This window comes from Varanus komodoensis, unplaced genomic scaffold (genome assembly GCF_004798865.1).
Source record: "Varanus komodoensis strain SLA01 unplaced genomic scaffold, ASM479886v1 scaffold46_1, whole genome shotgun sequence".
Lineage (NCBI taxonomy): Eukaryota > Metazoa > Chordata > Lepidosauria > Squamata > Varanidae > Varanus > Varanus komodoensis.
Window position 1 is genome coordinate 1,297,847 of NW_025336043.1, and position 11,547 is coordinate 1,309,393.

Below are 11,547 nucleotides of genomic sequence, written 5' to 3' on the forward strand. Positions count from 1 at the left end.
TGCAGGGAAGCTGGAGGGCAAATGAGGGTGATCCGGGGACTGGAAACAAACCCTTTGAGGAGAGATGGAAAGAACTGGGCATGCTTAGCCTGGTAAAGAGAAGACTGAGAGGAGAGGGGATAGCACGCTGCAAGTATCTGCAAGGCTGCCACAGAGAGGAAGGCCAGGATCTCCTCTCGATCCTCCCAGCGTGCAGGACACGGAATAACAGGCTCAAGTTTCAGGGAGCCACACTCCAGCTAGATATCAGGAGAAGTTTCCTGACTGTTGCAGCGGTATGACCGTGGAGCCACTGACCTAGGGAGGTTGTGGACTCTCCCACACGTGAGGATTCAAGATGCGGCCGGACAGCCCTCTGGGAGGGAGCGTTCCCTGCGAGCCCTGCGCTGGGCAGGGGGTCGGACCCGGTGGCCTGCCGTCCCAACCCGACCCTGCTGTTTCAGGACCTTCTCATAGGTGCGCCTGCTTTCCAACCCAAACAGTGAAACTCATTTCAGACGACTCTGTGGCAGCTCAGCTCCATCTTGAATAAATCTGCTGCCCTGAATCTGCTCTGAAGATTAAGTGTTCCCAGGATTGCGAAGAATGCCCCTTCCCGTTGTTGTTTCCCTGGCCTTCTTTTTCCAAAAACACCCCCTTTTCTACTGGTGCCTTTCACAGTATTCAGAAAAAAATATTTCTTTGGAAATACAATCTTTTACAAAACGTGTAACTGAATAGCCGCTTCCCTGGTAACTTTATTATTTCAGGGCGCAGTTGATTAGATGTAGAGTGGAAAACCCAAGAAGTGTGCTAGATTTTTTAAAAATGTGCCAATGAAATTCAGGGTTCATGTGTTTTTACTGGATTTGCTTTTAGTTCCTCTCAAGCTGCCAGGCAGGCAAACGGTCTTCCTTCCTTCCTACACAAATGAAAGGAATATGTAGAAAGATGCCCGATTCAGCACAGTGAAAATCTTGGATCAGGTATGGGCTCAGGGGCCCAGGATTCCTTCCCCGAGCCCTTCCCCTCCCTGCCCCCCAAAAGGAGGTGTGAAGCCAAGCAGCCGCCCTTTCGGCAAACCTTGGCCTGTTGCTGCAGGCACTGGGCAGCCACACGAACGGCTTGTGCAGCCCACAGACCGCTGGGCTGGCCGATCTCCCTGCCCCCCGGCCCTCCAAGTCCTAGCTGATTTCCGGGGGTCCTGCACAGCCGAACAGGCCTCCCCTCCCCTCCCCTGCCCTGCCCCGATTGTGAGGCCTTTCCATTTGCAGCTGCCAGAGCTGGTGGCAGCCATGCCACGGTCCCCAGGCGGCCCTTCGGAGCGACGGTCACAGGCCACTTTTTTGGAGGGGGGCAGTGGCAAAAAGGGGAGCAATCCCCCCAGTCCTGCACAGGTCCTGGGGTGTGAGGGATCCAAATGTGCAGCTATCCCCAGCTGCCTTGAATACGGTCGCTCCCCGCGCTCTTTGGCACCCTTCCCCAGGCACCTGTCTGCGTGTTGCAGAGAGTTGCCGTCTGCGTCCCGCTTCTCTGCACGCATTTTCTTTCCTCTTGAGCTAGCTAGCAAATTTGAGCCCTGCCCCCTTTTTGGGGGGGCAGGGAACTCTACAGGCAAGAGATCTGTCTGCGTTTCCCTGTCCCCCCGACCCACACCAAAAGGGTTGCTCCAACATGCCCCGGGGGCAGCCCAAGCAAGCTCGCCAAGGGCGATGGGGCTTGTGGGTGCTCGCTGCCCCGATGGACCCACTCCCGGGTTTGGGCCACGCAGCCACGCACTGCTCCCGCCACAGAGCCCCCGCGGGGAGAGGGCTCGGCTCCCCATGGACAGCCGCTGGCCACGCGGACGGGTCCCTTTCACGACTCCGTTCTTCCTGCCAGCCGAGGTGGCCAGGAGAGCCCCTGCGGAAGCGACTCGCCCTGCGTGGGGACAGGAGCAAGTGCAGGGCTGGGCGGGCGGCTCTTCCCCCAGCAGCCCCCGCGGAAGAACCTCGGGCAGAGGGGCAGCACCTCTGCCTGGGGAGAACGGCGCCCAGCTCGGCCGCGGCAGCTCCCTTGCTCCAGCAGGCGGGTTGATCCCCCACTTGGAGGGAGGCATCAGGCGGAGGCGCCGGCAGGCCATGCAGGCCACAGCCCCAGGCGCACGCTCCGGGCGAAAGTGGCCCCGGGCCGGCTTGCCCTAGAAGGAAGGTGGGGCGTCTTCGTTACCCCGCAGGGACCTTCCACTCCAGCTGCCTGGGCCACCCCAACAGGCGCCAGACTCGGACCCTGCTCTGCGTTCAATTTGAGGGCGGAACCGAGCGCTGAAAGTGGCCTCCTTTGCAGCCTGGATGGCTTTTTCGCAAGCCGCAGCCCTCCGCTCGCTAGCGAGGGTGGCCTACGGCTCTAAAACCTGGAGAGGCGTCCAGAATTGCCCAGATGTTGAGCGAAGTGCAGCTGTGTCCCTTCGCCGGCCAGAGGTGCAAAAGGAGGGAGGGGATTTGCTTTTCCTTATCCTGCACTGCAGCTGGGAAGGAGGAAAACAGACCCAGCACAGCTGGTCTCGTTTTGTACTAGGTATTTAATTTTTTAAAACTATTCTCACCCTGAAGAAGTTTTAAATAGCAACATGTTTATTCCGTTGGAGCAGAAGAAAGTGGGGTTGTATATGAAACATTCCGAGCGTCTAATTAGCGAATGAATGTTGTCAGTGAGCATCTTTTCTGCAAGACTTGCTTGGAGGCGGCAACCGCCAGCGGGTCCTCTTCTTTGCTACTGTGCGCACTGAGTCCGTGGCTTTCCTCACGAGCAGGAGTGTCCGGCAGGCCCAGGTTCTGAGGGCACAAGCCAGCGCCCTCCCCGCTGCTTGCACGCGAGCGGCCGAGCCGGGGGTGTCTCTCACACATGGCGGTCCGAGGAGGAGGCGGCCGGAGCGCAAAGGCAGGCAGGGCAGAGTGAAGAGCTTCAGGCAGCGCATGGGAAGCGGCCCCTCTGCGCCATGGCAGAGGCACTCCAGCGCCTGGCCAGGTGACGCCAGCAGGGCGATTCCGGGGTGCCGGAAGCTTGCCAGAAAGGAAGGGAAGTTTCCATTGGGATCGAACTCTTCACATGGGCAGAGGCTTCTCCCACATCTCAAGGAGGGCAGAGCCACTTCGGTTCGCAGTGTTCTGTAGCCCTTGAAGCTGCTTCTAAAGCAGTGGTCCGCAGCCTTTTCCAATAGGGGCCAGTTGAAAGGTGGCGGCCACAGGCGCGGGCCAGTGGGGGGGTGCTGGGCGCGTGGGCAGTGAGGTGCCGTCGGGAGCGCGCGAGGTGGCGGAGCTCTCCCAGCGAGTTCAGAACCATCTCTGAGCAAGCGAGCCAGCGCCTCCCATGCGCCGGTGGTGGCGCAGGCCAGAGGAAAGGGCATGAGGGGCCGGATCCGTCCCGCGGGCCACAGGCTGAGCACCCATGTTCCAAAGCGTCCTCTAAGTCCGCTGGATAAGGAAAGCTCACAACATAAGGCAAGGGGGGCCGTGTGGGGACAGAGCTACTTGCCCCCCGGCGCTCATGCCCCACATTTCATCAGGGGCATTTGGGGTCCCCAGATGAAGCATCACAGTGAGGGGCAGAAGGGGGCGGAGGGGCCGCTGGGGAGCGGCTTGTGGCATGGCCCCACAGAACCCCCGCCTTGCCCCTGAGGCGGATCCGCAGCCCTGGAGCGGCAACGGGGGTTGATCCTCCGGGCTGTGAGAGGGTGGGCAGGGCTCGGCGGCGCCACGCACAGCTCTTTGCTCAGAGCAGGCGATGGCAGAAGGCCTGGGAGGCGTCCTTAGCGAGGCACTGACAGCGGCCCAACTTCCTTCTATTGTTCATGAGTAGTACTATGAGCTCCTTCATGGATCACTGCCTTGCCAAGGCAAAGGGGCTTGTGTAGCGCAATGAAGCTGTGAGCCATGCCGCGCAGGGCCACCTGAGACGGACAGGTCATCGCAGAGAGCTCTGACAAAACGTGATCCACCAGAGAAGGAAATGGCAACCCACTCCAGTATCTTTGCCATGAAAACCCCATGGACAGTGCCAAGAGACAAAAAGATATTACGCCGGAAGATGAGCCCCTCAGGTCGGAAGGTGTCCAGTGTGCTACTGGGGAAGAGCAGAGGGCTAGTACTAGGAGTGCCAGAAAGAATGAAGCGACTGGGTCAAAGCCGAAAGGACACTCCGTTGCGGATGTATCTGGTGGTGAAAGGAGAGTCCAGTGCTGCAAAGATCTATATTCCATAGGAACCTGGAATGTAAGATCCATGAATCAAGGCAAGCTGGACGTGGTCAAACAAGAGATGACAAGACTGAACATCGACATCTTAGGAATCAGTGAACTGAAATGGAGAGGAATGGGGGAATTTAATTCAGATGACCATCAGGTATACTACTGCGGGCAAGAATCCCTCAGAAGAAATGGAGTAGCCTTCACAGTCAATAAAAGAGTAGGAAAAGCAGTACTGGGATACAATCTCCAAAATGACAGAATGATCTCAGTTCGAATCCAAGGCAAACCATTCAACATCACAGTAGTCCAAGTCTATGCCCCAACCACTGGTGCTGAAGAGGCTGAAGTTGACCGGTTATGTGAAGGCCTACAACACCTTCTAGAATTAACACCCAAAAATGATGTCCTTATCATCATGGGGGATTCGAATGCTAAAGTAGGAAGCCAAAAGATAACCGGAATAACAGGCAAGTTTGGCCTTGGAGTGCAAAATGAAGCAGGGCACAGGCTGGTAGAATTTTGTCAAGAGAATACGATGGTCATAGCAAACACTCTTTTCCAAAAACCCAAGAGACAACTCTACACATGGACATCACCAGACGGTCGACACAGAAATCAGATTGACTATGTGCTCTGCAGCCAAAGATGGAGAAGCTCCATACAGTCAGCAAAAACTGGACCAGGAGCTGACTGTGGCTCAGATCATGAGCTTCTTGTTGCAAAATTTAGGCTTAAATTGAAGAAAGTAGGGAAAAGTACTAGGCAACTCAGGTATGACTGAAATCATATCCCTGATGAATATACGGTAGAGGTGACAAATAGATTTCAGGAATTAGATCTGATAGACAGAGTGCTTGAAGAACTATGAATGGAGGTTCGCAACATTGTACAAGAGTTAGCAACTAAAACCATCCCAAAGCAAAAGAAATGCAAGAAAGCAAAATGGCTGTCTGAGGAAGCTTTACAAACAGCTGAGGAAAGAAGGGAAGCGAAAGGCAAGGGAGAAAGAAAGATACACTCAATTGAATGCAGAATTCCAGAGAATAGCTAGAAGAGATAAGAATGTTTTCTTAAATGAACAGTGCAAAGAAATAGAAGAAAACAATAGAATAGAGAGGACCAGAGATCTCTTCAAGAAAATTGGAGATATGAAGGGAACGTTTCATGCAAAGATGGGCATGATAAAGGACCAAAATGGCAGGGACCTAACAGAGGCAAAAGAGATTAAGAAGAGGTGGCAAGATTACACAGAGGAACTATACAAGGAAGAGCTTAAAGTCCCTGATAACCATGATGGGGTGGTCACTGACCTCGAGCCAGACATCCTAGAATGTGAAGTCAAATGGGCCTTAGGAAGTCTGAGCAACAACAAAGCTCAGTATTCCAGCTGAGCTATTCAAAATCCTGAAAGATGATGCAGTAAAAGTGCTACACTCAATATGCCAGCAAACTTGGAAAATGCAGCAGTGGCCACAGGATTGGAAAAGGTCAGTTTACATTCCGATCCCAAAGAAGGGCAATGCCAAAGAATGTTCAAACTACCGCACCATTGCACTCATTTCACATGCTAGCAAAGTTATGCTCAAAATCGCACAAGCTAGGCTCCAGCAGTTTGTGGACCGAGAACTACCAGAAGTACAGGATTTCGAAGAGGGAGAGGAACTAGAGATCAAATTGCCAACATACGGTGGATCATGGAGAAAGCTAGGGAGTTCCAGAAAAACATCTACTTCTGCTTCATTTACTAAGCTAAAGCCTTTGATTGTGTGGATCACAACAAATTGTGGCAAGTTCTTAAAGAGATGGGAGTACCAGACCATCTGATTTGTCTCTTGAGAAACCTATATGCAGGTCAAGAAGCAACAGTGAGAACTGGGCACGGAACCACTGCTTGGTTCAAAATTGAGAAAGGAGCTCGGCAAGGCTGTATACTGTCGCCCTGCCTATTTAACTTATATGCAGAGCACATCATGAGAAAGGCAGGCCTAGATGAATCACCATTTGGAATTAAGACTGCTGGGAGAAATATCAACAACCTCGAATATGCAGATGATACCACTCTCATGGCAGAAAGTGAAGAGGAACTAAAGAGCCTCTTGATGCGGGTGAAGGAGGAGAGCGCAAAAGTTGGCTTGAAACTCAACATTAAGAAAACGAAGGTCATGGCATCCAGTCCTCTCACTTCCTGGCAAATAGATGGGGAAGAAATGGAGGTAGTGACAGATTTTATTTTCCTGGGCTCCAAGATCACCGCAGACGGGGACTGCAGCCAAGAAATTAAGAGATACTTGCTCCTGAGGAGGAAAGCTAAGGCAAATCTAGACAGCATACTAAAAAGCAGAGACACCACCCTGCCAACAAAAGTGCTTATAGTCAAGTCTATGGTTTTTCCAGTTGCAACGAATGGCTGTGAAAGGTGGACCATAAGGAAGGCTGAGCGCCAAAGGATTGAGGCCTTTGAATGGTGGTGCTGGAGGAGACGCCTGCGAGTCCCTTGGACCACAAGGCGATCAAACCGGTCAGTCCTGGAGGAGATCAACCCTGACTGCTCTTTAGAAGGCCAGATCCTGAAGATGACACTCATTTACTCTGGCTACCTCATGAGAAGGAAGGACTCCCTGGAGAAGAGCCTGATGCTGGGAACAATAGATGGCAAGAGGAGAAGGGGACGGCAGAGGATGCGGTGGCTGGACGGAGTCGCCAAAGCAGTGGGCGTGAGCTTAAGTGGACTCCAGGGGATGGTGGAGGACAGGAAGGCCTGGAGGAGTGTTGTCCATGGGGTCACGATGGGTCGGACACGACTTCGCGACTAACAACTACAACAACAACAACAAGTACTATGAGGCTTTGTATTCAGCATTGGAAGCAGGGTAGCAATAGGCACCTTAAAAAAAAATCAATACGTTGCATTTTCATCTGTGATTTCAATGCAGTTTATAAAAACAATAAACAAAGTGAGCAAGCAAAGAGCAGAGACAAACAGAATTCAGAGCCCGACAGCTTTAAATACTTTAAAAACGTCTAGCCGACTTTTTAAAAAAAGTTTTGCCTGGCAGCAAAAGAAGGTGGTAAAGTTGGCAGCGGGCATTTCTCTATGGGATTAAAAGCATCCCAGGGTTCCCGGCAGAGGGTTGTGAGTCTGCCGCGCAGACGTCCGCATGCAGGGCGAGTTCCCAGGGCACAGTCTTTCCCGGGCACTGGCACGGAGGCTGGCTTATTCGCAAGGCCAGGCATTTCCACCGGAGGATCCATGGTAGCCCCCCACGAAAATGGTTCCCTCCCCAGCCTCTGAGCCAGCAGGAGGAGCAGGTCAGGCCCCCGGCGACCGCTGGGGTGGGTGGCACACGCCGTGAGAGAGGCAGCAAAGTTGCTCAGGGTGCTAATGACCATGCTCCGTATTTGCACCTCTGCTGTGCAGCCACCAAAGCGTTCTGGTTGGTTTGCAAAAGAGCAAAACCTTCACAATGGAATCCAAAAGAACCTGAGATAGAAACCATTTCCTCGCAACGCATTTTGAAACCCTGCCGGGACCAGCTATGCTGTTTGCAAGAGTGGGAGGGATCCTTCACTGGCACTGCCGAGAGGCCGTGTGGCAGCACGCGGCTACTTCCCGTGCATCGTGGGGGCCCAGGGCTAAGCAAGCCTCCCTCTCTGGTCACCATCTCCAGATGTCCCTTGGAGGAGGGCTTTGGCTGATGGCCAGTGTATCCAAGAGGTACATGCCAAGTCAAGGTGCTGGTTCTGACCTACAAAGCTTTATAGGTCAGAACAAGCACCTTGGCTTGGGCTCGGGAGCAGGCCAGTGCCAACGGGCCAGAACTGGTGCTATGGGGCCGAACTGGGAGTTGCTGCAATCAATATCAGACGCTGTCACAGAGAGGAAGGTCAAGATGTCTTCTTGCTGATGCCAGAGTGTAGGACGTGGAATAATCAACTCGAATTGTGGCAACCCAGATTCAGGCTGGACATCAGAAAAAGCTTCCTCTCTGTCAGAGCAATATGACAGTAGGACCAGCTGCCTGGAGAGGTGGGGGGCTCTCCCACACTGGAGACATTCAAGGCAAAACTGGACAGCCGTCTGGGTGGGACGGTATAACGTGGTGTCTTGCACCAGCAGGGGTTGGACTCGATGGCCTTCAGGGCCCCTTCCAGCTCTACTCTTCTAGGATTCTAGGATTCTTATCTGGCTGCCTCGTTTGCAAATTGCAGCTTCTGAGCAGGATTCAAGGTGGACGCATGCTGAGTGCCTTGAGATGCTTTTCCTGCGGCTAAGCTTCTTCGTAAACTGCCATTACTCTTTTCAACCTCTGTGGGAAAATATGTGATAATATATAATTAACAAGGCTTACTACGTGCAAATATAAGCCAATTTAATTCTCCCACCCCTTCATCCTAAATCCCGGAGGGATGGATACTGGTCGAAGTTCTCCAGTTGCATCAAGATTGTTAATTACCCTGCCAGGTAACCCTCATGCCTCACAATTCCAAAGCTATTCCAAGGATTGTGCAGTTAGTCATAAAAGAGCCGAACACATGGCAGCTCGGACGACAATTGAGGGAAAATCTGGAAAGGAATGGAAGCCATTGGAAATGACGTTTTGCATCGGGGTCGAACTCGGGATGGTTAAAGAGCTGCAGCAACTGAGTTACAGGAGAGAATAAGGATTAGTGACAAGCTCTGCTTTTCTGTTTTTGCTTCTGGAGACAAAAGAATCCCTCACACTGGGGCCTTGGGATAGTGTGCAGGGCACGAGGGCCGGGAGATATTTAAAAAACAGAGCAGCTGCGATCGCTGAGCTGCAAGAGCCCAGAACACTGTGATGAATTCCTGTCGCCCCCAAGCCGCTGCTGGAGCATTTTCGGAGAAGCGAGAGCCGAGCGGCCTCCCTCCAGCATCCCTTGGCCCAGCAGCAGGGAGAGTCGGCGGAAATGCCTCGCGGAGCGTTTGGCCTTCTCTCCGGGCTTCTTCGCCGTACCACCACGTGGAAGGAACACAAAGCGTGGCTTGCGTGGCTTTTCCAGCAATGTCAAGCGCAGGCCCTAAGCAGCAGAGGCCCGTGGGCTGCAGCCAGTCCAGAGAATCCGGCCCCGCAGCCCGGCTCCCTGGTCTCGCAGGACGAACGCGGGGCCTCTGCCCCGGGGACGCGAAGCGGGGGTGCGCACTCCGCCACAGTCCTTTCTGCAGCATTTTCTCCCCGGTGGGGAGACGGCCCTCCAGTCTCACTCCCATGCAACAACCACAGACCAATTATTCCAGGAATTTGCTGCGAGCAGTGCTCTTCCTGTCCTCGCTGCATTTTTCTCAAAAATCAGCTGATATTTTTAGATCCCAGACTTTTTGACTCTTGCCAGTTTTGGATCTGGGTGGTTTGAAGCCGACCTAAGTTTCAAACGGGAATTAGTCATTGTTTAGATTTCCATATGATTCCTGGCTGCTGTGGGGAGCTGCCGGAGTGAAGTGAGCCCCGTGGCAAGGTAGGTGCCCAGCATCGCCCTCTGTCTGCAAGCGGCCTGCGCGTGCAAACGCGTCCCGTGGGGAAAGGTTTTGCTTTTCCTTAGCAGAATTGCACATGCACTCCGGCTGAATGCGGAGCTCATGGGCACAGCTCAGAGGTGCAACCTGCAACTGGCAGCTTTCCTAGCACAACCCGCCATGTATTTTAAATTTCTCCTAAAGAGCAGTTTGGCGTTCGTCCTGCTGCCTAGGAATCGCTCTCCGGAATTCCTCCTTCCTGGTTTGGTGAGCTGCCCACCCAGCAGTTCCCTCTGGAGACCCCGTCCGAGTGCACGGGGCCGTTTGCACCTGCCATTTTACCCTCACAGAGTAGGGTCAGGAGGAGCGTGGCAGCTCGGGCTGGCCGTGAGCCAGAGAGGAAGTGCTGGGCTGGGCAGACGGGCCTCTCTCGCAGGTTAGGGCTGCCCCGTGTTAGGCAGCGGAAGTGCATCCTGCACAGGAATGAGGGGAAAAACCGCCGGGCGTTCCTCTTCCCAGTGCCACCATCAGACTCGGCAGCTGCTGGCTGCTTCATGGGGAATGCTGCATCTCTACGGGGGAACTGCCCTCTGAGGTCTCATCTCTGCCCGGTTCCAACTCGGCAACGCTTGTGTATCACCCATGCAACGTTTTGCTGTGGTTGCGTGCGTCTTTTCCTCTCTTCGCTTTTAGCAGGCCCAGTTCCGCCTCACATGATCTTACTCTGCCTTTGCTGGGAAAGGCTCTTCCTATGTCTGTATCCCCAGTCCTCAAAACATTTTTCAACATTTACTCATTGCCTTTAAATCCTCCAAAATATTTCCTTGAACAGATCTCTCCTGTATTACCACTTTGTCCTAAATTCCATGTCTAAGATGGAGAGCCAGTGTGGCGTAGTGGTGAAGAGCCTGGGACTGGGACTCAGGCGATCCGGGTTCGAGTCCCTGCTCAGCCATGGAGCCAACTGGGTGACTTTGGGCCAGTCAGACTCTCAGCCCAACCTACCTCACAGGGTTGTTGTTGTGGGGATAAGATGGAGATGTAAGCTGCCTTGAGCCCTTTGCAGGAAAAAGGCAGGATATAAATTGAAAAAAAAAGATGTTGCTGGGCTGAGGAAGATCACAAAGACACTGTGTAAAGAGGTCTTCTGTTTAATGTGACATGTCTCGCTTTTTGTGATAAAATACATAGGCTAATAAAAGCTCTGGACAGATAGAAAAGTGTTTCTTTCCAGGCTGGTGGTAGGAGCCCCGTACGAGAGCAGCGGGCAACAGAAGACTGGAGACGTTTACAAGTGTTCGGTGAATGGCGAAGCCAACAGCACCTGCTCCAAGCTCAACCTAGGTAAAACAGCGGGTGAAATGCACCGGGAGGGCCCTGCCAGACAGACCCTGTGGAAGTCGACGACACGGTTCCGAGGTGGCTGGACGGAGGGGATGCGGTGGGGGTGGTTACCCTGGATCTCAGCAGGGCCTTTGACAAAGTGCCCCATGATATCCTGGTGGAGAAACTGAGGAGTTTTGGGATACACCAAAGGTGGATTAGGGCACGGCTGACTGACCGAAAGCAGAGGGTAACGATTAGTGGGGAATCATCGGGATGGCGGCCAGTGACAAGTGGGGTCCCCCAGGGCTCTGTCCTGGGGCCGATCCTGTTTAATCTTTTCATCACTGACATGGAAGAAGGGTGAACCGTCTGCTGATCAAATTCGCAGATGACACTAAAACTGGGGCAGTGGCCACCACTGAGGAGCAGGTACTCCAGATCCAAAAGGATCTGGACAGACTATGGAAGTGGGCAGGAGACAACAGGATGGCGTTCAATGTGGATAAGTGCAAGGTCTTCCACTTGGGGCATAGGAATGGGTGTC

General features: G+C 53.5%; 1 protein-coding gene across 1 annotated transcript in view; it reads left to right on the forward strand.

Annotated features, from left to right (window-relative positions):
* The window catches only part of ITGA11 (integrin subunit alpha 11), a 77,607-nt gene that overhangs the window by 21,560 nt on the left and 44,500 nt on the right, over nt 1-11,547 (forward strand). The window contains exon 4 of the mRNA XM_044444873.1: nt 10,912-11,021. Coding sequence (XP_044300808.1) covers nt 10,912-11,021 — 110 coding nt within the window. The remainder of the gene's footprint in view (nt 1-10,911; nt 11,022-11,547) is intronic.